Source organism: Saccopteryx bilineata, chromosome 1, assembly GCF_036850765.1.
Source record: "Saccopteryx bilineata isolate mSacBil1 chromosome 1, mSacBil1_pri_phased_curated, whole genome shotgun sequence".
Classification (NCBI taxonomy): Eukaryota; Metazoa; Chordata; class Mammalia; order Chiroptera; family Emballonuridae; genus Saccopteryx; species Saccopteryx bilineata.
The window spans coordinates 279236014-279259644 of record NC_089490.1 but is presented as its reverse complement, the minus strand read 5'-3'; the positions used below and the strand labels follow the sequence as shown (position 1 = coordinate 279259644).

General features: G+C 39.5%; 1 protein-coding gene across 7 annotated transcripts in view; it reads left to right on the top strand.

Annotated features, from left to right (window-relative positions):
• CTNND2 (catenin delta 2) overlaps nt 1-23631 on the top strand; it is a 985037-nt gene that overhangs the window by 924528 nt on the left and 36878 nt on the right. For all 7 annotated transcript variants that reach the window (XM_066243701.1, XM_066243686.1, XM_066243718.1 and 4 more), the window contains 2 exons: nt 14071-14281; nt 19912-19996. In XM_066243701.1, the coding sequence (XP_066099798.1) occupies nt 14071-14281; nt 19912-19996 (296 nt within the window). The remainder of the gene's footprint in view (nt 1-14070; nt 14282-19911; nt 19997-23631) is intronic.

The following is a 23631-nucleotide window of genomic DNA, read 5'->3' as shown; positions in this document are numbered from 1 at the left end:
TGATGCTCTACAACTGAGCCAACTGGCCAGGGCGCCATTTTTACTTTTTGAGTGATTCCTTTACAAATTAAATATGCATATTTAGCCATCTTCTTGTTTGTATTTCTATTCATCTTGGACAATGTGAGAGTTTCTCAGAATCTAATTCTCTGAAATCCTCTGGATAAAGTCTCAAGGTGCCAAAAAGTAGAATTCCCTTTGTCTGCCAAATAGATGGAATAGATTATTTATTTGGAGGTAATAATTCTTGAAAGAACTACCTACCACATATTGTAAACCTGTGAGAGTCTGCTTTCTCTGATTTCTATTTTGAGGGCTGAGTTACTGTTTGAATCATTGTCTTGGACCAACTGCTTACCATTCCGGCATGTAAAATAGATTTCTCTATCTGTAATAAGGCTATTCATGTTTAGTTTGTTTTTGTTTTTGTTTTTTTTAAGTCATAGTTAATAGAAAACAGCATAATGAACTTTAGTGCTTTTTCTAGAATTTGTCTTAACCTCTGCAGACAGTAACTGCTAATTCCTAGGTGCCAGTGAACCCTATCTTACTATGCCTTTTTTCCCCTCTTTTTCTCTTTATTTAGATAAATCTTTAATCAATTAAAGCCAATAGCAGATACATAGAAGGAAGCTCAGTGTTTAAAAACAAAAAATCAATTCATCACCTTAAATATTTATTTATTTATTTATTTATTTTATTCATTTTTAGAGAGGAGAGAGAGAGGGAGAGAGACAGAGAGAGAGGAGAGAGAGAGATAGAGAGAGAGAGAAGGGGGAGGAGCTGGAAGCATCAACTCCCATATGTGCCTTGACCAGGCAAGCCCAGGGTTTTGAACCGGCGACCTCAGCATTTCAAGGTCGACGTTTTATCCTCTGCGCCACCACAGGTCAGGCCTTAAATATTTATTTTACTCCAGCAGGAGCAGAGGGATGTGGCGATGAACAGGTCCTATTCTGGGAACAAAGGAGTGGCATGGCTAGACTGGAGGATTGGTGTCACCACAACCATTATTCAGTTGTGAAAGGAAGATATAAAGATAAAGGCAGCAAGAGACAGGGATTTTTTACTTAAAATTTTTTGCAAGGGATACATACTTAAGAAATCAACAAACAGAGGTTTTATTCAGAAGATAATTGAATCCCCATCTCCTCTCGGGATTGCAAATGTCAGTAATAAAGTTGATTTGGGAGAAAGCAGCTTCTAGGGGATGACTTGGTGAGGAATTATTTGGGACGAACACTAGAAGTGAGACCCTGTGTTTATTTTTTTGATTTGTTTTTCTGAGCTGATCTTTTATTTTATTCTTCTGTCCTGACTCTGGGCTGTGACAAGCATGTGATAGGCACACAGTCATGATGGAGGCAAAACAAGATACCAGTTTTCCTTCCTGTTCCCTCCCAATGCTGAAGTTCTGCTCCTAAGATGCAAGTTTAACCACAGATGTATGCTTAGCAGTTTTCTTATTTGTAACTATTACTTTGATGGTTTTGCCTTATTTGACCAGTTGAACGGACATAGGAATAGCAAGCAGTGTGGGTTCATTCACAAAGACCTCTTTGCATGGTTATCAAAACTAGAGCTATATGATAATAATATGGAGTGGTGACATTTGTTTTCTTGGTATAACCCCTAGGCTTGTGATTTTGATCCCTTTATGCAGCAGAAGTATTTTGTTCCCTTTCACCACATCTGCTGGGCTCAGTGACCCGAGACTGTCATCTGCCTCTGTCAGTCTTCACCTCCATTACCTGCAATTCCAGTCCTCTGAGCTCCAGCGTTTCGATGTTACTGGCCATGCTGCTTGAAGGGCCAGGACTCCTTGAGCCATACAGCACAAGCCAAGTCAGTGTTCTGGGAGGATGTGATAGCATCCATTCTACATAGGAAATGCACTTTTCATGCCTAATTAAACTATATTTTTCTTTTAAATGTGGCATGAATAAAGATTTGATTATTTTTATTATTTTATTACAAAGGAAGACAAATTCTAGTTCAGTCTATGAAAACCTATGGTCAAAGAAAGTAAACAGATTAGACAAGGTATTTTTTTTAATATTATTTAACTACTTTTTAAGTGTATAGACAAGACCAATCAACATATGTTGTTATATTTACAAGATTATTATCAACCATCTTATCTATTTTAAGAACTTTCAAAGGATTTCCTTTTCATGAATTATGAAGGATTAATTTAAAAAGATTTTATTTAAAGGGTGTTATATTCTAGTTTTTATAAACAAAACCTATTAAGTGAAACATTAAAGAAAGAAAGTAGAAGGAACAAAGTTTTTATAACATGCCCAATTTAAAATAGAAAGTTAGCCACAGTTGAATTGGTTTTATTTAGTCTATGTAATTAAACCTTGTTCTGTTAATATTGGGTGAGTTAGCAGTCCAGTTTCTCATAGTGAATGAGTTCTGGAAATCCGGAATCAGCCCTTTGGTCATCTGAGATGTTCATTTGTGGTGATGCTATCAGCTCTACAGGAGTTCCTGGAACCAATAACCTATTTTTTTATGGTATCAGATGTTAAGTACCTGTTGGAGTTCTTTAAATGGACTATTTTGACATTTCTTTCTACAGAACCATAGACTGATCTGTGGCTCTGGCAGGGGTCGTGGGTTGAGCATGAGAGAGAACTAGAAACAACTTATAGATGATAAGGCTGAATAACTCTGATTACTTACTCATCCCACCCAACAATAGCAAAATGGAGACAAGCTTAGTTCTATAAGGAGTTAGTCGGTGACTACTGTGAAAGCAAGTACACATAATACACAATGAGGCGCACTGAAAAACGTTGAGGACCTTCTAATTTATTGCATAAAAAAGTGCGTTAGGCTTACCACCAAGTAAAAAGGCTCCTTTAAATCTAGAAAGGAAATCTTCCTTTTAAAAATTTGACCATTATTGTGCCATTCTTTAACATGAAAGGGAGCGTGCTTCTAAGCAAGCTGGAAGGTTGTTAGCTGCCGAAACGAAATCATATAACTTGTCATAATTAAGTGGAGGTTGAACTTCTCTTTTTTCACTTGCCAGGTCTTTTCATATTGGAGGCTTGATAAACAGGACAGCTCTCACAATAGCATTACACCCAATGAAAACCTGCAGCATACCAAGCATACCTGATTAGCTCTAGCATCCCCGTTTCATAAAGGGAGGCAGAAAGCCCTTTGATGTTACCCCACAGCAGTCTGGAAACCCTTTAAAGATGGTTTAGAGACAAAACACACTTTTAAAAGTTTTGAGAGTTTGACTGTGGGGTGCAGGTTTTGGAAAGGCAACTTTAAAAGGGTTATCAGGGGACACAAAATATGAATGTAAGTCCTTTGTGCCTAAAGACAAAAAATAAGCTTAACTGGGTCCAGAGCTTTACAAGTAAACAGGCATTCAAACTTTTTAAATAACCAGACAATGCCATCTTGAATGCTTCACCTTTTTGGTCTATAAGCCACACTAACTAGTTTAAAATGTAGGTTTTTGGCATGTTTTATCCCCTTTTATAACAAACTGTCTGCTTATATTCAATGCTCCAAAGGTACACAATGGCAGATTTCTATGATACATTAAGGTCCAAACATTTCCCAAAAGAGAAAAGGTACTAGCCACTTACAGAAGGAACGAGGCCGATTAATGGAGCATTGTACAAACTAATGGGCTTCCCTTGCAAAAACAAGACAGGATCTTTTCACATTTACCTCTAGACACGCAATCCTAAGGAAATTAGTGCCTCACTGTTACATCTTCAACCACACATCAGAATTAAGTCTGAGTGGGGAGAGAACTCTGGAAAGATGGTAATTAGGAAGCACCAGGAGTTTTCCCCCCCTGCCTTCAGACAGCAATTGCATTGGCAGAATCTGTCTGAAGTAATTATTTTGGGATGCTATAGTCTAATAAAGGCTTACAACTTTCAGGGGAAAACTTGGATGGTCAGTTATGGTTAATTTTGGTCATTTTTAGTTGTTAGCAAAATAGCAGCTACCCATCCCTCACCCCTAGCCCCTTCGCAGACAGCTATGCATGAGTTCATGGAGCAGCTTTCATGCAGACCGTGGGAGCCACAGTGGCAATAAGGATTCCATCCTTCCAACACTGATCTGTCTTCAGATTGCTGCTACTGATCATGGATTTGCACACACAGAGGCAGCCATTGTTGCAGGCTCCCCTCCCTTGAGCTGAAGTAACCTTCAGGGGACTTAAAGAGTTGGTGCTCTTTTTGCCCCCTTCATGTTTCTCTTTTCCTTTTATGAGAGCCAGACATTGAAGACTAGTATGTGCAAAAGCAAATGCAAATAGGTCCTGGTCAGTTAGCTCAGTTGGTTAGTGTCATCCCAATATGCCAGGGTTGTGGGTTCAATTTCCTCCAGGTCAGAGCACATAAAAGAAGCAACCAATGGGCCCTGGCCAGTTTGCTCAGCGGTAGAGTGCCAACCCAGCGTGTGGAAGTCCCGGGTTCGATTCCTCACCAGGGAACACAGGAGAAGCACCCATCTATTTCTCCACCCTTCCTGCTCTCCTTTCTCTCTATCTGTCTCTTCCCCTGCTGCTTTCTCTCTATCTCTCTCTTCCCCTGCTCTCTTCCATTGGAGCAAAGTTGGCCCAGGCACTGAGGATGGCTCTGTGGCCTCTGCATCAGGTGCTAGAATGGCTCCAGCCACAATGGAGCAATGCCCCAGATGGGCAGAGCATTGCCCCCTGGTGGGCATGCCAGGTGAATCCCAGTCGGGTGCATGCAGGAGTCTGTCTGACTGCTTCCCTGCTTCTCACTTCGGAGAAATACAAAAAAAAAAAAAATCAAACAATGAATGCATAAATAAGTGGAAAAATAAATTGATGTTTCTCATTCTCTATAAAATCAATAAAAAAATTTAAACAAATGCAAATATTGGGAAAATTAAAAAGTCACTATGCATGCTCAGGAAAAGGCACAGGTTCAGAAAAGACCAAAGAAGACCTTACATTTACACCTCAGGCTAATTCTAATCACAGGCACATATCCTATAACAATCAAAACTTTAAAAAAGCACAAACTGGGGAAGGGGAGGAATCTGATTTCCAGGATTCCTCCATTGTTTGATTCCAGTGCCCAGTTTTTAACAACAACAAATCACAAGGCACACACACAGAAAAAGGTGGGAAGTATAACCCACTCAAAGTAAAAAAAAAGAAAGCAAAAAACCCCCCACAAAACCAGAAACTGTCTCTGAGGACTGAGGACCACCAAATGTCAGACTACTAGACAAAGTCTTTAAAACAACTGTCTTACAGATGCTCAAAGAACTAAAAGAATATATAGAGAAAGTCGGGAAAATGGTGTATAAGTAAAATGGAAATATCCTTAAACAGATAGGAAACCTAAAAGGAAACAAAAAAAGAAAAAAAAAGAAATTCTAGAACTGAAAATTATAATAATTGAAATGAAAAAATTCAATAAAGGATTCAAAGACAGATTTCATCAGGTAGAAGAGTCAGTGAGTTTGATAACAAGACAATTGAAATTATAAAATCCAAGAAACAGAAAGGAAGAAGATTGAGGAAAAGTGAACAGAGCCTGAGGGATCTGTGAGTTAGCATTAGGAAAACCAGCATACACATCGTGAGGGTCCCAGGAGGAGAAGAAAGAAACACTCAAGAGGTGATTATTTGAAGATTATTTGAAGAAATAATGCCTGATGACTTCCCAAATTTGATGAGAGACATGAATATAAACATACAAGAAACTTAAACCCTGAGTAGGATAAACTGCCCAAAGACAAAAGCAATGAATCTTTGAAAGCAGGTAAAGAGAAGTGACTCTTCCCATACAAGGCATCCTCAATAAGATTATAAACAGGTTTCTCATCAGAAACTTTAGAAGCCAGGAGGCAATGGGCTTTATTTTCAAAATACTAAAGGAAAAAACTATCAACCAAGAATCCTGTATTTGGCCAAACTGTCCTTCAAAAGTGAATAAGAAATTAAGACATTCCCAAGTAAACAAAAGGTGAGGGAGTTTATCACTAGACTTGTCCTGCAAGTAAAGGGAATTCTGTAGTTTGAAATAAAGAACAGTAACTAGAAGCCATATAAAAAGGTATTTATCTCAGTATATGTAAATTCATGGGTAATTATAAAAGTTAGTATTATTGTAAGAACAGTTTGTAACTCCAGTTTTTGTGTGTAACATGATTTAAGAAAGTAGTACAGGTCTTGGCCAATTAGCTCAGGCAATTAGAACGTCATCCTGAATCACCAAGGTTTTAGGTTTGATCCCCGGTCAGGGCACATACAGAAGGCAAGCAATGAATGCATAACTAAGTGAAACAACAAATAGATACTTTCTTCTCTCTCTCTCTCTCTTTTTCTTTCTCCTTCTCTCTCTTTTCCTCTCTGTCTAAAATCAGTCAATGAAAAAGAGAGTAACGCATTTTTTAAAATTATTAATCTAAAAGCTAGTATTATTGTAAATTTGGTTTGTAACTCCACATTTTGTTTTCTGTATAATTTAAGAGACCAATGTGGCCCTGGCCAGTTGGCTCAGTGGTAGAACATCGGCCTGGCGTGCAGGAGTCCTGGATTCGATTCCCGGCCAGGGCACACAGGAGAAGCGCCAATCTGCTTCTCCACCCCTCCCCTTCTCCTTCCTCTCTGTCTCTCTCTTCCCCTCCCATAGCCAGGGCTCCATTGGAGCAAAGTTGGCCCAGGCGCTGAGGATGGCTCCATGGCCTCTGCCTCAGGCACTAGAATGGCCCTGATTGCAACAGAGCAATGCCCCTGATTGCAATAGAGCAATGCCCCTGATTGCAACAAAGCAATGCCCCAGATGGGCAGAGCATCGCTCCCTGGTGGGCATGCCGGGTGGATCCTGGTCAGGTGCATGCGGGAGTCTGTCTGACTACCTCCCCGTTTCCAACTTTAGAAAAATACAAAAAAAAAAAAAGAGAGAGAGAGAGAGAGACCGATGCATTTAAAAAACTATTATTTTATGTTTTCACGCATACAGCATGCAAAGATGTAATTTTGTGATATCTCTAACTGAAACCTATGGGCAGGATGGAGTTATAACAAGAAAAGTTTTTCTATGTTCTTGAAGTTAAATTGGGATAAATTTAAATTGAGTGTTATAACTTTAGGGTATTAAATGTAATCCCCATGGTAACCACAAAGAATATAGTTAGAGACTACAGCAAAGGAAACGAGTAGGGAATTAAAACATTTCACTACAAAAAGTCAAATAAACACAAGAGACAGTATTGCCAGAAATGAGGGACAAAGAAACAACCAAAAACAGTATATAGAAAACAAATAGCAAAATAACACAAGTAAGTCCCTGCTTATCGGTAATTATTTTAAGTATAAATAGATTATTCTCTGTATCTATGAGTTTCTGTTTTGTTTGTTTTCTTTATATTCCACATATAAGTTCAACCATACAGTATTTACCTTTCTCTTAGCAAGCTATCACTGAGCATAATACCTTTTGGGTCCATCTACGATGTCACAAATGGCAAGATTTCAGTCTTTATTATTGCTCAGTCATATATATGACATTTTCTTTATCCATTTCCTCTCTCAATGGACACCAAGGTTGCTTTCATATTGTGGCTGTGATAAACAATCTGCAATGAAAAAAGTGAAAGGGAATAAAAGCTACAAACTTCCAGTTATAAAATAAATGTCATGGGGATGTAACATACCACACAGGAAATGTAGTTAATGATATGATAATAACTTTGTATGGCGGCAGATGGACTTATCACAGTGATCCCTTCATAAGGTACATAAATGTTGACTCAATAAGTTGTATGCCTGAAACTAATTTAATATTGTATATCAACTGTACTTTAATAAAAAATAAATTAAAATAAATATATTTAAATAATTAAACTCTCCAATCAAAAGACAGAGATCAGCAGACTAGATTTAAAAAATAAAAACAAAAAACCATAATTCAACTATATACTATCTACAAGAGACTCCCTTTATATCCAAAGATACATAATTTGAAAGTGAAAGGGTATTTGTATACCCACATCTATAGTAGCACTAAAATAGCTAAAATGAGAAAGCTACTCAACTGTCCACCAACAGAAATGGATAAGCAAAATGTGGTATATACACCCAATGGAATGTTATTTAGACTCAAAAGGGGAAATTCTGATATGTTACAATATGGATGAAGCTTGAGGATCTTGTGCTAAATGAAATGAGTCAGTCACATAAAGACATGCACTGTATGATTCCACTTATATGAGATAGTCTGAGTAGTCAGAATCATAGAGATAGTTGAATGTTGGTTGTTAGGGGATTGGGGGTGGGGAGTTCATGTTTAAAGGTAGAGTTTCAGTTTTGCAAGATGAAATATTCTGGAGCTGGATAGTGGTAATGGTTACCCCAAATGAATTTACTTAATATCACTGAACTGTGCACTTAAAATGGATAAGATTGAAAATTTTATGTTATGTGTATTTTAACACAATAAAAAAAAAGTTAAAGAGCTAAAAAAGTAAATTTAGAGAATCCCAGCAAAAATTCACAGGTCAGTTTTAGCAGCTTCAGAAATGGAAGCTAACAAGGTGCTAAGACCTTAGACAGAAGAGCAGTGGTGTTCCTGACCCAAGGCTGCAGTGTGCCAGCTGACTTTTTTTTATCTTTAAATATCTTCTTCTCCAAAACTGGTTTGAGAGATTTGAGTTTATAATGATGCATCACAAAGACCAGCTACACAGAGGACTCTATCAATGATGCAAAGAGATAATAATCCCCATAGGAAGGGACTCAAGTGGCTTCTCCGTTGTCTGCTACCTTACAGAGCACAGGTGGTTAGACCATAAAACCACTACTCAGTATAGCTGCCCCCGATGGGGAAACTACATGGTAGTGCACAAATCAATACCGGAAATAGGCTTCGCTCTGAAATAGACATGAAAACAGAGTCATAAGCAAACTACACAGAAGCAGAAGCAGTCAGCAAAAGCAAAGCTCTGTTACCCATCATGAAATCCCCACCAGCTCTTGCCTGTACAGGAGCTCAGCAAGGAGTGCCTGTGTAGAGCCAGTAGCCGTGGCCACCATCACAGCTGCCTGGTCCATGCAGGTTTGCATTTGATTCGGACAGACGGTAATGAAACAATGGAGCCAAGAACTGGTGGGCCATTACCTTTAATCCTAGCTTGCACCCAGCGGGCAAGTAAAAACACACACTGGGTTCCAAAACCCACTCATTCAGTGCTCACAAAGCTACTGACTTACCCGAATTTCCTAGAATCAAAGGTTTCTAGCTCACTAGCCTTATTCACCTCTGTTCCCCATCTCCTTCTCTCTGCACAAACTCTGCACAAACTGGCTTCTCCTTCAGCATTCTGCCATCTTGGCTGCTTCTCCTCCACATGGCCCTTCTCTGCTCTCCTCTCTAATGCTAATCTCAGGAACCAAGAGAAAACAAGCTCCCAGTCTGCCCCATTTTATAGTGTAGAAAATCCAAACCTTTAAGCCAATCTATAAACAAGGAAGTCTCTGATACAAAGTCACTTAGGGTGGGAAAGGCTTAGTCTTAATACTAAGCCTCAGGGTATAATGACCCTGCCTGCTTACAGCCTGTCTCCCACACCCAATGCAAACTATAAGCAAGCAAACATACATATCATATTTACAAACTTATTTGACCAACAGCCTGTCTTGGGCAACAGTTTGTTAGGTCTCTGGAGTTTACCCCGGGCACCATCATGTGCCCAACAACTCTAAAAAGAAATCTCCCAGAAAGAAGCATTATAAAGAAGAAATCTTTTTACTTACAATTTATACACTTACGGGAGGAAAGGGTGGCAATGTTGCAAGGTTTCAGTTCATCTAGGATTGATGGCAACAGTAGCATTTTTGTTACACAGTTATAATATCTCCAGTGGTCCTCTCATGTCAGGATTGCAAAAGTTAGAAACGAAGTTATGTTTGTTAGAGACTAATAACTAAGAAGAAATGGCCCAAGGTTTCATTTCTTTTGGAAACTTGAACAAAACAGAGTGACCTGTTTGTTAGTGGTGGTGGCAACTAAGTGTTTTCTTTTGTTTTCATCTTAGGGAGAATGTGCCTTTTCTTTGTAATGTGATTTCCAGACAGCGGATAATGGGAGGCATATTGATTCCAAATGAAGGCAGGGTCAGCTAGCCAATTTGCTCTCACAAATCCAGGTGTCTTTTCAACCTAATGAGCTGCTTTTCTCTCCCATGAGGTTTTGCTCCATGGTTCTTCTATATGTGGAAGTAAACACTAATTGCACATGTTTTTCTTTGTGTGGAAAGAGGAAATGAAAATCCATCCTGCTCATTATTATTAAACTTTAGAATTCACTATCTATCTCATTGTCCCAGCTAGAAGTTTCTGAATGCTTTCTCTCCATTACCCCCCAACATTTCACTGGGCTCCCAGCCTTGTCAGTTGCACTTTAGAAATCACAGCTGCTCTGCTGTCCCTGATCCCTCACCACCACCATAGCCAACTCTGTACTCACAAGTTCTCGTTGCCTTTGTCCTGAAGTACCACAGTCACCTGCTCAGTGGTAGTATCAGCATGAATCACTTGACTTCTGGCTTGTGTCATATCATTTACTTATTTATAAACCAAATTAAGTCCCGAGGAAGGTGGAGTGGCCTTCAGTGGGCCCTGGTTGCTGTTGCCCGGCCCTTTTGTGGGTCTCAGAAGTTCAGTCTCAGATAGGAAGCTTCTCTGTCCCGTGCCAGCCTCAGCCACAGGGCGAGGCCTGTGCTGTTCTGACCTCCTCTGTCTCCACATCTATGTCTGCTCCTCTGTCTCCACATCGTGTCTGCTCCTCTGTCTCCACATCGTGTCTGCTCCTCTGTCTCCACATCGTGTCTGCACGCACCACAGGGCACTGCAGGGTTCTACCTGCCCGTGATGTCCTGGGGCCCCACGGGTTCTCCTCCAAGTTGCTAATGAGATAGCATCCTGGTGGGCAGCCACTCCCCCTTTTAGCCCAAGAAGAACTTTATCTCCATCCCTTTCTCTGTCTGAAACCAAACCAAACAAACAAACAAAAAAAAAACACAACTGGATCACCTTGATGGTATTAGGCTGTGAAAATTCAAGTTTGGCTCACCCACCTGGCAACTTGTCCTTGTCCGCATGGCCACTGTAGCAAAGAAAGAATTGGCGTGGAAAGGTAGTTATCTACTTTCACATCCGAAGAAACTCAGACCTCTGATCTCAATCCCAAAGCCTGCCTGAGGTGTGATGGTAAAGGTGGACAAGATTCCTTTTATTAGGTAAGAAGAGTAGCTTTTTCACTCTATTGTTTAGAAATTTAGGGGACAAAGAAAATACGGGACATAGAACAATTAATTATAGGCACAAGCTACCTGGAGTTGTAATGCTTATAACTGCAACAGAAGTTCAGAGAGAGAGCTTTACTGTCCAGGAAAAGACTGTTTCTTCCACCTTCTGTCTCCTTATTCTGAAACCTCCTTCTTGATGCATAAGAATCTTCTCTGTAAAACATTCTGTGTTTTCCCTGATCTACAGAACAAATCCCTGATGCCCACTTTTCATATCAAGCCTTCCATGACAACCCAGTCCAATCTGATTTTCCTGAACTCCTGTGATTATCATGTGACTCCAGGTCACTTGTGGCTGTAATTATTCTATGTTCCTTTTATCCCCCACCCCACCACCACCACCACCACAGTAAGCCTCAAAGTTTCTGAACACATGAGAAAGCTTACAGGCTGTTCTTGCTTTCCAAATTTCACATGAAGCTAGGATTCAAGTGTGAGAAGATGGCTTTTCTCAGCAGCACAATGAAAGGCTAAAATAATTGTATGCCCTTAAAAGAATGAACAGATTTTGCCTAGTGGTGCCCTTTGGGATAATTTTACTTGATTTGTTTCTCCACTTGGATGGCAAAAAAAAAAAACAAAAAAAAAAACTAAACTAAAACGTATCCCTCCAAATAAGCTAATAAATAAACTAAGTGTCAGTAAACTATATTGGAAATAATAGAAACTAAATTATTCCAATAGGTCTCCTCGACAGGTTGTGGAAGGTTGTATATGGTGGAGACCGCTGCTGTCTCCCATGCCGTGGTGCCCATGGGAAATGCGAGTGTTTGTACAGCACACTGGGGCTGTTCTGGGGGCAGTGACAGTCCCTGCCATCTGAATGTTACAGAGACACCTTTTACCTAATTAAGAGCTCAACGGTTAGAAAGCTGTGCAGGATGAAACCACGTCTTCTGCTATCATTTAAAAAATGACAGTACCAACAGAAATTTTTAAATATTGCAGCTGAACCCTCTTCCTCTCCTTGTTTTTGCTTTCAACCTTGTTGATGTCAAGGTCACAGATCCAGTCTTCCATGTGCCAAAAGGAGCATAAATGCCCCTGCATGCACAGTAATTGAAATGGTTTTCTGATTCTGTCCTCCATCACATTTCCCTTATACAGAATAAGAGGAAAGAACCAATCCATCTTCTAGCTACTGTGGAACTCAGGTTTGTCTTACAACTGCTTGTGGTTGCCAGCGTGCTGAGCCTAACAAAGTAAACTATTAGTCAGAGCTGAGTGTGATTTAATGATAAATAGATAAAGCCAGTTGTTCAGAGGACAGCTCATGCACAAAGGATCTTCTCCAAGTTATTTTAACTGCTGTCCTCAGAAAATAAATATGCTACATTCAGGGGGTTTCAGGCAAACCATTTTTGTCACATACCTCTTAGCTGTCATAGAATGAATGAAGACACTTTCCTATTTCAAATTTAGACATCAGCATTTTTTTTTGTCCATACTAAAATAAGCCACCTATACCTAGATAGGACAAGAGCAGATGCAAAATTACAAGGGCTTATGTTTTATTTATTACTGCCTGGAATTAAGATATCATTGCCTCCTCCCAAGGGGTTTCTTTTCCTTCCCCCAGGCACCAAGAACCAGAGAATTATACAGCTAAAAGAGGTTATATTTTACAGACATGTATGGAGGAAAAATATTTCAAATAGCTTTTAGGTAGCTAGCTAAGTGTGTTTAATGGGGTATGGAAGACAAGGAAAGGATTTAATTTTGGACACGTGCCATTCCATCTGAGAAATTCAAGAACAGCCAACTTTGCTACAGGCACTCATTTACTTACTTCCCGAGGTAAATTAATGGAACAGGATTGGACGCTGCAGGTGGGATGAATTAATTATCTTGTGGGGTTATTGGTAATGCCTAAAGTGCTTTGTAAACTAGAAGTGCTCCATAAAGATGTCATTATAAGTACCTTTGTCATTGGGAATAACAAGATTAATAGTGATCAAGTGAATTAAGAAAGCAAAATTGGATATTATTTTCACATGAGGAGAAACATGTCAAATTAAGAAATGTTATATGGTAGATCCATACAATGAAATCCTATCACTGAGACAAGCAGATCATCCAGTTACTCTAGTTCGAAGGGCACCTAGTTATATACAATATTATTTGTAAAGCTTCTCTCTCTCACTTTAAATGTGTCTTTTCATTTCATAGGTGCCAGAACACTCAAGTCATATGATTATGCTCTCCACGTATTTGTGATTTGACTCTTGTTAAATAATACAGGACCCAACATAGCTCCCATCAAAGCAGTTTTGAGGCTATGTTAGAAGAATTACCATATGCTTTCTTGACTTCTGCAAATACCAAGTATAAAGTTACAGATTGTTAGCATCTATCAAATCTTGCAACTTCATTAATCCTTGTATGTTAAATACTTACCACGTATTTACTGATTTAATCTTTATAGTAATCTTTTGAGATATAATACCATTATTGTTCTTTTTTTAGATTTAAAAAGCTGAGGGTTAAAGGCAATAAAATAACTTGCCCAAAGGCTCAATTCTACATCTATCTAGAAACCGAACCCGTACATTCACCATGAGGAAATACTGTGTTCTCTGTATGCATTCACAGTTACCTAGTGAAGAACAGGAAACAGACAATATTGCATTAATCTTGCTTTATGTGTTTCTTTTTCTTCCCTGTGCCCACCTCTCCCTCTGCACTCTTCCTCCATTTTGACCTCATTTCAACTCTTCCCTTTACTTTTTCCCAAAGGCAAATACGCCATGCGAGACCTGGTTCACAGGCTTCCAGGAGGGAACAACAGCAACAATGCAGCAAGCAAGGCCATGTCAGATGACACGGTGACAGCCGTCTGCTGCACCCTACACGAAGTGATCACCAAGAACATGGAGAACGCCAAGGCCTTACGAGATGCGGGTGGCATCGAGAAGTTGGTTGGCATCTCCAAAAGCAAAGGAGATAAGTAAGTCATATGGTGACTTTCTATTACCATAGAATTGGTATTGGTAGAACGGGTTTAAGTGTGCTGGGTGGCCCCTCTTTATGGGTAACACTATTGAATGTCACTGAAGAGCACTGTCTGATAATCAAGAGAACAGAAACAGCAAGTGGTTACCACCTTCCCACCCCAGAGTGAAAGCTGGTCTTACAGTAATTCCAACTTGATTCATAACTCATGACTTGGTTGACGACTGTGATATTGTTAAGGTAAACTTGACGATCCAGTGTGCATACACTATCACTGAGGCCCTCCCTCATAGAAGAGACCACCAGCTTAACCTGGATACATGAAGGTGTTCTGTGGTGGTTGTTCCTTCCTCTGTGGGTGCACGTCCTCTGTTGGTGATGTGTCTACATCCTTTCACTCTTTGCCTCTTCAGCTCTGCATAGTAAGTCATCATTCAGGGCAGGGAGGGGGAGGAAACAGAGTGTGATAGAGCCTGAGAGAACTCGGTGCTCATCCAGCACCCTCCCTGGCTAGGTGTGTGCATTTGGGGCAAATTATTGAATTTAATGTGTCATTATGCCTATACTACTGTCCAATCTAAAACTGAGGGAGGAGTTGTTATAATATCTATATGTCTTGGGGAAAAAATGATAATAAAGCCTTAAGAGACTGAATAGAAATATTTTAGGTAAAAGGGATGGTGGTGAGGAAGGAGACCATTTATGCAAATGAATAAGAAGAGATAAGGCTCCGTATCAAAGCAATGACACCAGCACAGAAGGGAGGTCCTGGTTTGATGGGAGAATCAATGCTGTCTTACTGGATGTGGCTGAGACATATCATCACCAGCCAGAGTGGCAGTGTTATCAGAGCTGACAATTTTACAGGAACATTCACTAGACTTAATTAAATTTCGCCACCTGGAAGTCCCTTAATGAAATCAAATAAGATTAAAAGAGTAGACCTTTTGTTACCCAGGGCCTGCTTCTTGACTTTCCCTGCCCTGCTTCCCTCTCCATTCCTTTACATCTGAATGCTAATAATTTATCTTTTGTTATCAAAGGCTGTGAGAGATGCACTTTGAGACTTATGAAAATTCTCTCATTTTATTTAACTCAGTATTATTACAGTTGTATTCTAAAAGAAGTTTCAGGGCTTCTGTTGAAGCACCCTGAGACCTCCAAATAGTTTCAACCAACAATTCAGTATTAAGATTTGAATAATTTTCTACATCGAGTAGAGAAGCCCCATAGACTTGAGTAATAATTGTGCAATGTAAATAGTCGGCTTGCATTATACCTTATGATAATGCACTTACAATAAAATGCTATTCTACATAGGCCGGAAGCCCTTCATATAGCTTCTTCTTTATATAGCTTCAGTGGACCTTTGGGGTCTCTCATTAAAATGCTTACCAGTCTTGAACATTAAGAACCTAATATGTTAATACTTTTGTAAGCAAACACACATACACTCACAATAAAAACTATAGTTCACAAAAACACTCTGATATATTTGTCTATTATCATAAAAGCATTCAGAGATTAAAGCATTTTCTCTGAATTACAAGACTAGAGAGCTTTGGGCTGTGGTTTGGCATTTATTAATTCTGAGCACCCTACTGCAGTGAGCATCACTAAATGGGGCTTCAAGGGGCAAGATGCTTTTATCAGTCTTATGGTTAATGAATATTATTTGGTGCAACTAATTTAAAAGTCATTTGAGAAAACCATTTATGAAGTAGTATATATCCACATTGCCAATCCAGAAATGGTCCCATTAGCTCTGATCCACTCTTGATTATTGTTAATGGGAAGTTTCTTTCACTGCAGATGATCTCATAAACGTTCTTTAATTGAATGAAATTTCTTGGTTGCATTTCATTGTTTCTTTTCTTTTTTACAATGTTAACAGTCTGGATTTACGTGTTTAATAAGAAGTGTGAACTTATTTTTAAAAGTTGGGTCAAGCATTTTTCCAGTTATAGTCAGTTTCATCCATCTCTTTTTTATAGAGTGACTAATTTGGGGTTCAAAACAGGTTTTTATAGCTGCAGATATTCTCATCTCCTACCTATATTTGGTTGTTACTTCTCATTCCTCCAAAACATTGCTCTGAATCTTAGGACCAAACTCACCATTCATCATTCAACTCTGCTATGACAGTAGCCAGTGAGACATCCCCATGGCCTTCTAGACATTTTGATAAAATAGAAATTTTTTTTTGGAAACAGAATTTTTGAAAGTGAGGATGATTTTATAATTGGAAAAAGGTGGACCATCAATTTACTCTAGTTAATTAATGAAATGCTTGCAAATATCTCCTCTTTAAATTTCCCTTTAAAAAGTGTTTATAAAAATAAATAGAATTTAAATCTGATTTTTAAATTTAAGATACCATAGGAAAACACATATTTAAAAATAGGCCTACTTATGATTTTCCATTTTACATATCTGTAAGTTTTATTTCTAAATATTCACAGGCTTAAACATGGCATGATATTAATGAGTCATACTGTCGAGGTGCCAATCACAGTCTGCTTGAACTGCACAACACACAGTGTCTTGTTAACGCAACCACTGGGAGCAGAGTGCTGGGTCTTTGCTGCTGGAATAGCTGTGTTGAACACGCAGAATCAATTGCATGAACTGAAATCTTCAGCCATGTCTAATTTGAAAATTCTGGTGAAGATCAGACATTGTTTAATTGCTAAGGACCCTTGTAGGAGTTGTATACTTACCATTTTGAAGTCCTGATAACTTATATTATTCTGTTCAGATCATTTTAGACACCCATTATGAACATTCTGTCATATTCATCTGTTTCAAAAGTACATTTGGTTTTATTTTTCTAATTTTAACAGTTATATAGGAAATAGCATTGATTGTGCCACTATATTTTGTCATCAGACAGAAAAGGTATTAACAGACTCAGCTGACACTTGTCAGTGAGGAACTGTGTATTGTAGCTAAGGTTATAATCGCTTGTCACATTAAAAACACTCAATTGTTCAAGTCTTTCAATCAATAGTTACAGTTTTTTAAGTAGAAGTTGCTATGGTACCAGTCTAGTGGATGGATTAAAATTAAAGGCTAAAAGAAAGCAATGTTTCTTTGACCTTCGTATGTTATTATAACACTGAGCTGTATTGGCATCTTAATTGAGAGGTTAAAACCTGCTATCTATTACACATTCACAGTCTCTATTTTGTAACTAAGCAAGAAGTAAAAACAAAAAAAAATTGCACTGTTTAAATGAATTTTTGCATGCTTAATACAGGGACTGGCAAAAGTTGGTTTACAGTTGTTCATATAGGAAAATATATAATACAAGAATAAGCTGTTTTGTGTTCTCATGACTATAAATCTATTTTTTCCCACCCTGTATATTTCAACTACATTATCACTACCTGATTATTAATATATGTATCTCTAGAGTTGTTTTATTACTGACATGGATAAAAACAATGATAAACAAAACATAGCATTTTATCTTTGTTCAACATTGGCTGTATAAGATTAAAATGAACCTGTATCTGTATCCATGAAAAGATCTAAAATTCTCTGCCTTTAAGTTAAGGAATTTAATATTGCATTTAGAGCATGGTCATAGCATAAATCATGAAATCATTAAGCAACCATTCATTTTAGTAAAAAGAAAATATGTCTGTTATTAAATATAATTAATTCATCCTTCACAGAGGAAAAAAGTTTAGAATTTATTAGAACTCCATTTTGTCTTTTAAAAGTATGTGATATAACTAATAGATTCTTTAACACAGCCAAAACTGAATTCTATCTCAGTAATAATAATAGTAAGAGTGGCAGTTACTGTTACCAGTAAATAAGTGGATGAAGAAATCTTAAACTCAGTTGGTCTGAATTGCAAACGTGAAGATCCAGGGAAATAGCACATATTTACTTGACCATGTATTTGCTTCCCATAATTCCATTACAAACTGCTTGTCCTCACAGCAGCCATTTCCTCTGGCCTTCAAACCCAACCTCTGCCTGATCCCATCTAGCCATCTGCTCATTTTCTATTTCAGAGGCCATTTTGTTTCCAAGGCATTTTTGGTCTCAATTCAGATATTCCCGCTCAGAGTATCTGTGGACCACTCGATCATGGGCCAGCTTCAGGATTGGGTTTCACATTGGAGTCCTCAGGAATAGTTATATCCTGTGACTCCAGGAGCCACCATTCAGATAGACCAGGATCGGCAAACTGTGCCCATGGGCCTGCCACCTGCTTTTGTAAATTACACTTGATTTGGAACTCAGCCACATTATTCACTTATGTATGATTTATGACTTCTCTCATGTTACAATGGCAGAGTTCAGTAGCTGCGACCAAGATCATATGGCCCCCAAAGCATAGAATATTTATTACCTGACCTTTTATAGACAAATTGTGCTAGCCCCAATATGGGTATAGGATCGGTGGCAGCCTCTAGACTTGGGCAGCTGGTTGTGGAACCGGCCTGTTAGAATGAGGAACCACAGGAGTTTCCCCTCACAACTATTCTAAGTGACTTCTAAGAATTTGAGAGAATTACATCAACACAGATTTATTGATCTACTTAGTGTCTGTGTTGAGATGCATATTGTCACTGAACCAAATGAAAGGCAGAAACCATGGGCCAAACCAAAGACATGAGGCTAATGTGTTCCAAGAGGCACTTTTATTTTAAAAGCGCCTGGATGCAGGCAGGCTGAGACCAGCAAAGAGTGTCAGCCCCAAGGGAGGGATGGGGCAGGGATTATATGGGTTCGTCAAAGGGCTTTGGGCAAAGGAATGGTGCCACAGTTCCTCAAGATTGTTTGCACCCTCATCCAATTGTCCCTTATCAGCATCCAGCTGCAAGGGAAGCCTGAGCCAGATTACTGAGTAAGCAAGTATTTTTCCCTCTTCAGGCCTGCATTATTTTTAAGAAAGATAGTGGCTGAGTAGACATTTTATCTATCACCAAAAGGCAAAATGTTAGATCTAGTTTCACAGAATTTTCAAAGCCACTAGTAGTAAGAGCCACTAGTCCAGAGATTTGTGTGACCTTACTTTCTCAGTATGGCCCAAAGGCTGGAACTTGAACTGCGTGAAGGGTTTCCCTTATAGATGTTTTTCTCTTCCTCTACAAACAGGGAAGGGCAAGTCCGGCAGTGTGTGTGTGTCCACCTGCGCTGCTGGTCTCTTGTCCTTGGCCTCCGCAGCAGAGGAAGAGCGGGTCTCCGCAATCAGGCAGGCATGTAGAGCCAACACTGATATGCTCTGATGCTTCAGCTGAGAAAATGAACAACTTTGTTCATCTTATTGCACAGACATTGCACAACACTGCTGTGAAAACCCCTGAATCTGGCTCCTCCTAATCGCTACTTTTCTCCTCTGTTCTGTTTTGTGGTCAGATGCTAAATTTGTGTTCTAACTCAATGCACTACTCTTCTGTTTGCATTTCGAACATTCTTCGCCAAATTGTGATGCGCTCCAGTGTCTTGCCCTCAGGGGTATGTCGATGAGAGACTGGTGAACTAGCCTTACACTCCCCAGGGTGAGAGAAAAAGAGCCAGAGAGACAGGAGGGGGCTTATTCTTGCCATTTCCTGACAAGTCGGCATCACTCACCATCTGTGTGTCCTGTCTTTTCTTTACCAGGCATTCTCCCAAAGTGGTCAAGGCTGCATCTCAGGTACTAAACAGCATGTGGCAGTACCGAGATCTGAGGAGTCTCTACAAAAAGGTAAGGTTTGCTTTACCATCTCGGCTCGTGAGCTCTACGCAGGCCCTCAGCCAAGAGACACAATATCTGATCATAACAAGATGCAGCCTAGAGTAGAGGGCACTTGTCCAACAGTCTGAGTAATTGAAACAACTGAAACAAGAGACTTGGTGATGAAGCAGAAGAAAAGAGTTACTCAGTGTCCCCTGAGTATACATGAAGGTCCATGAACTTTCTGGATTGGACAGATCTACTCCCATAGGGCCTTACCCTAGATCATCTCATAGGAAAGAAAATAAGCTTGTTTATTTGAGCTTCCATATTATATGACAAACTAAAAATTAATGAACTGAGGGATTTTGCCAGAAAATAAAAAAGCCAACAAGTGTCTAACAAGTAATTGGGGAGAGGAGAAAGAAAGAAAGAAAAAAAGCAATTCCAGAAGCTGAAAAGCATTACAGCCAGGAACTCTGCGTGGAAGGCCCAACAGCCTGCCCCCTGCCACCTGCCCAGCCCGACCTGCCCAGGTAGCTGCAGAGGGCAAAGGGGCTGGCGTGCCGGCTGGCGGAGATCCTGGGCAAGAGGCTGGGCACTCGCCCAGTGCCCTCTCTCGGGGTGGGCAGGACTTTTTATCATATGTTTCAAAGGAATCTTCATCCCCAAAATGGTTTAAAAAGAAAGTCTGGAGAGAAAAATGTCATATCTAGAAACTTAGATGCTACACCTCATTTCCAAATGCTGCTAAGAAGGTGTGCAAAACTTTTCTTTTTTGGTTAGGAGGGCAGAATTCCTTAACAACATTTCCCAGAAGCTGTTGTTTTGTTGTTACCAGGTACGCAAATATGGATCGCTGAAATGATCCTTGATTGCACAGTAGATTTGCATTAACAAACAGGAGGAGAGAATCAGTGATCTCTGTAGGGACTCGGGAAGCATAAACAGGGCAGGGAGAGGCATGGGCTTCCATCAACTGCCCTATGTGCCTCCTTGCAGCCCCACCCCCCTCCCCGGCTGTGGTCTGGAGAAGGAGAGGGAGCCCCTGTCTCCTGCCTCCCTCCCGAGCCTCCCAGTTCCAGAAGGGGGTGATAGACAGCAGCAAGAAGCTCACATCAGAGGAAGCAAAACCCATCTTGCCAGAGGAAAAATCGTCTTTTTCTAAACCAATGGAAAATGTAAATATTTAGTAACTGGTTCTACTAACTTATATAGTTTATATCTAGATTTCCCCAAGGTCTTCCTGGTTCCCTTGTGTTCCTCCTTTGCACTTCAAGTTTATGAAGTTTGACCTATATATTTCTCTTTCAAGATTTTCCTATTCCCTATGAGGAAGTATGTTTAAATTGAAACAGATTGCAAAATTCAGTGTGAAAGGAGCATTCTAGATTAATTATATCCTCTCCCAAGTGTTCTGCATGTTAGGGTAAGCCCTTCATCTCACATATTTTAGGTTCCATTTTGTTTCACCTGAAATTCATCTTCCAGCATCCCTATTAAATTCCTTCTTGGGCTCAGCAGCCAAGGGAATCCTCTCCTGGGGCGGGATCCTTCCACTAAACAGGCAGTGGGACATGCAGAACTCGCTATAAATTAGAAAGGAGCCGGTCGTTCTGAACCAGTGGTTCCAGCAGCTCCATGAAATATTAGTACCTCAAATAAACTCCACTTGCCCTCAGCTCCTTTGCCGAAATACACCTTCTCGTATGTGCATTGAAGGGAAACTGCTTTGAGAGACTTGACAAGCAATCTGTTGGTGAGAAGTATGCGTTTTTCATTCTAGTTTTTTTCCTATGTTGGTAGTAGAGTTCAAAAAGTGTTATTGTCTTTTTGCTTCCACAAAAAAAATAAATAAAAGAAGAAGAAGAAGAATACGTTGACAAGAATTTAATGGAACTAAAACTTAAAAGTGAGCGATGGTTTAAAATGTGTTTCATGTGAGGAGATCCGAGAGGTCGTGCTGGAGAAACTGATGGCGATGTTTTTAATGGACCCATGATTCAAAAGGATTGAGAAGGAGCTGATCTTAATAATTTCAAATGAGGCAGTTGTGGAATAACAGGAGGACCTTTACACTCAACAGCATACGGGCTAAGAGTAAAGCTCCAGATTCACAAAGTGTTTCTTTTTGAAAAGTCTGTTTGTGAGAAAACCAGATTCATTCACCCTCGTGAATTGTTTTTAATCTGTGGGGGAACAGATTACTATTTCGTTCTTCATTGACAGTTTTTTTATTTTTGAAAAAAAGTGATTCGTATCTTTTAATTATCCTTGCTTCAGATCTATTTATTAAACACTTAAATAGGCTTAGAAAAGGCATAGTTCCAGAGAAGACAGAAAAGCTTGGAAGCAGTTACTGTGGATGAAAATAAAATATGGAACTATTATTAGCAATATTATTCCAGTTTGAAATTATATACCATGGATTTAAGGGATGAATTAAGGGTAGGAAAATCACAGAGTGAAATCTTGAAAAAAAATCACAGAGTTTGCATACATTAAAAGAAAATAAGTAAGGGCATTGTAGATAAGAGAAAAACTGAGAAAAGAGATGAAATTTGAAATGAAAGTTGCAAATCTGTGGGACAAAATTAAAGGCCCATCTGTCACTGGCTCATTTCTTCCTAGAATCCAGGCAAAGAGGTCAGTGTCTAATTTTATTATTTCAACTCCTTTATTTGACTTAGAGATACACTTAATACATCAAAATATTGGGTGCGCTGACCAGCACAAAATTACATTTGATTCTTAATACACTCTGAGCCAAAACATATTTGGATCAACCAAACCTTCCACTTCACTGGGACGTGGACTGCTGGTTTCCTCCCAGAAGGGAGAGCAGGCACAGAAAAAGGATATCACACGTGGTCTAATAACGCAGCACTCTAAAAGAATAGGTAAACCAACCCTTACGTTTAGATAATCACAAATAGAACTTTAACATTTTTTATCATTGCAGAAGATGTTTTCTAAAAGAAAATAAGATGAGCCTTAGGGACAGACTTAATATTGGGATAAAAGAAAATCAAGAGATCAAAAGGTCTCGACTCTTTTTAACCTTAATACGTTAAAAAAAAATGTCACTGACATAATGGAGTGCTTGTGTTTGATTCGGGTGGGAACTGTTGGGACAGCTGGTTTTGGAAGGAAGCAGATAAATTTGGGGGGTTGGACGTGAAATTAGAAAACTATAGATATCATTGCTTACAAATCCTTGCATAATACCTTAATAATCTATATATCTCCAAGAAATAGATTGGTTTGGAGACAGGCATTCTAAATGAGAGACTCAAAAAATACCGAAGCTCAGGCTCCACAGGTATCTCTTTCCCTTTCATGGTGCCTGGTTGTTAGGCAGGTGGCCCGGGACCAGCCTGTGATCCTAGGATTGGTCCTGCTGCTTTGTCTGGCACCAGGTGCTGTCCCTGCCTGGGGGCAAAGCTCCCTAGCTCCTCCCCTTCTCATTCCAGCCCATAGACAGGGACAGGGGGGAGAGAGGGCAAATGACATCCTTTGAAGCAAGTTATACAAAAGTAATCAAACTCCTGCTCACATCCCAGAACCAAGAACCCAGTGGTACTGCGACATCCTACTGTGAGGGAGGATGGGCGGAGTGGGCAGCTAAACCTTTGTGGCAGGAGAGAGGTAGTTACTTTACCAGA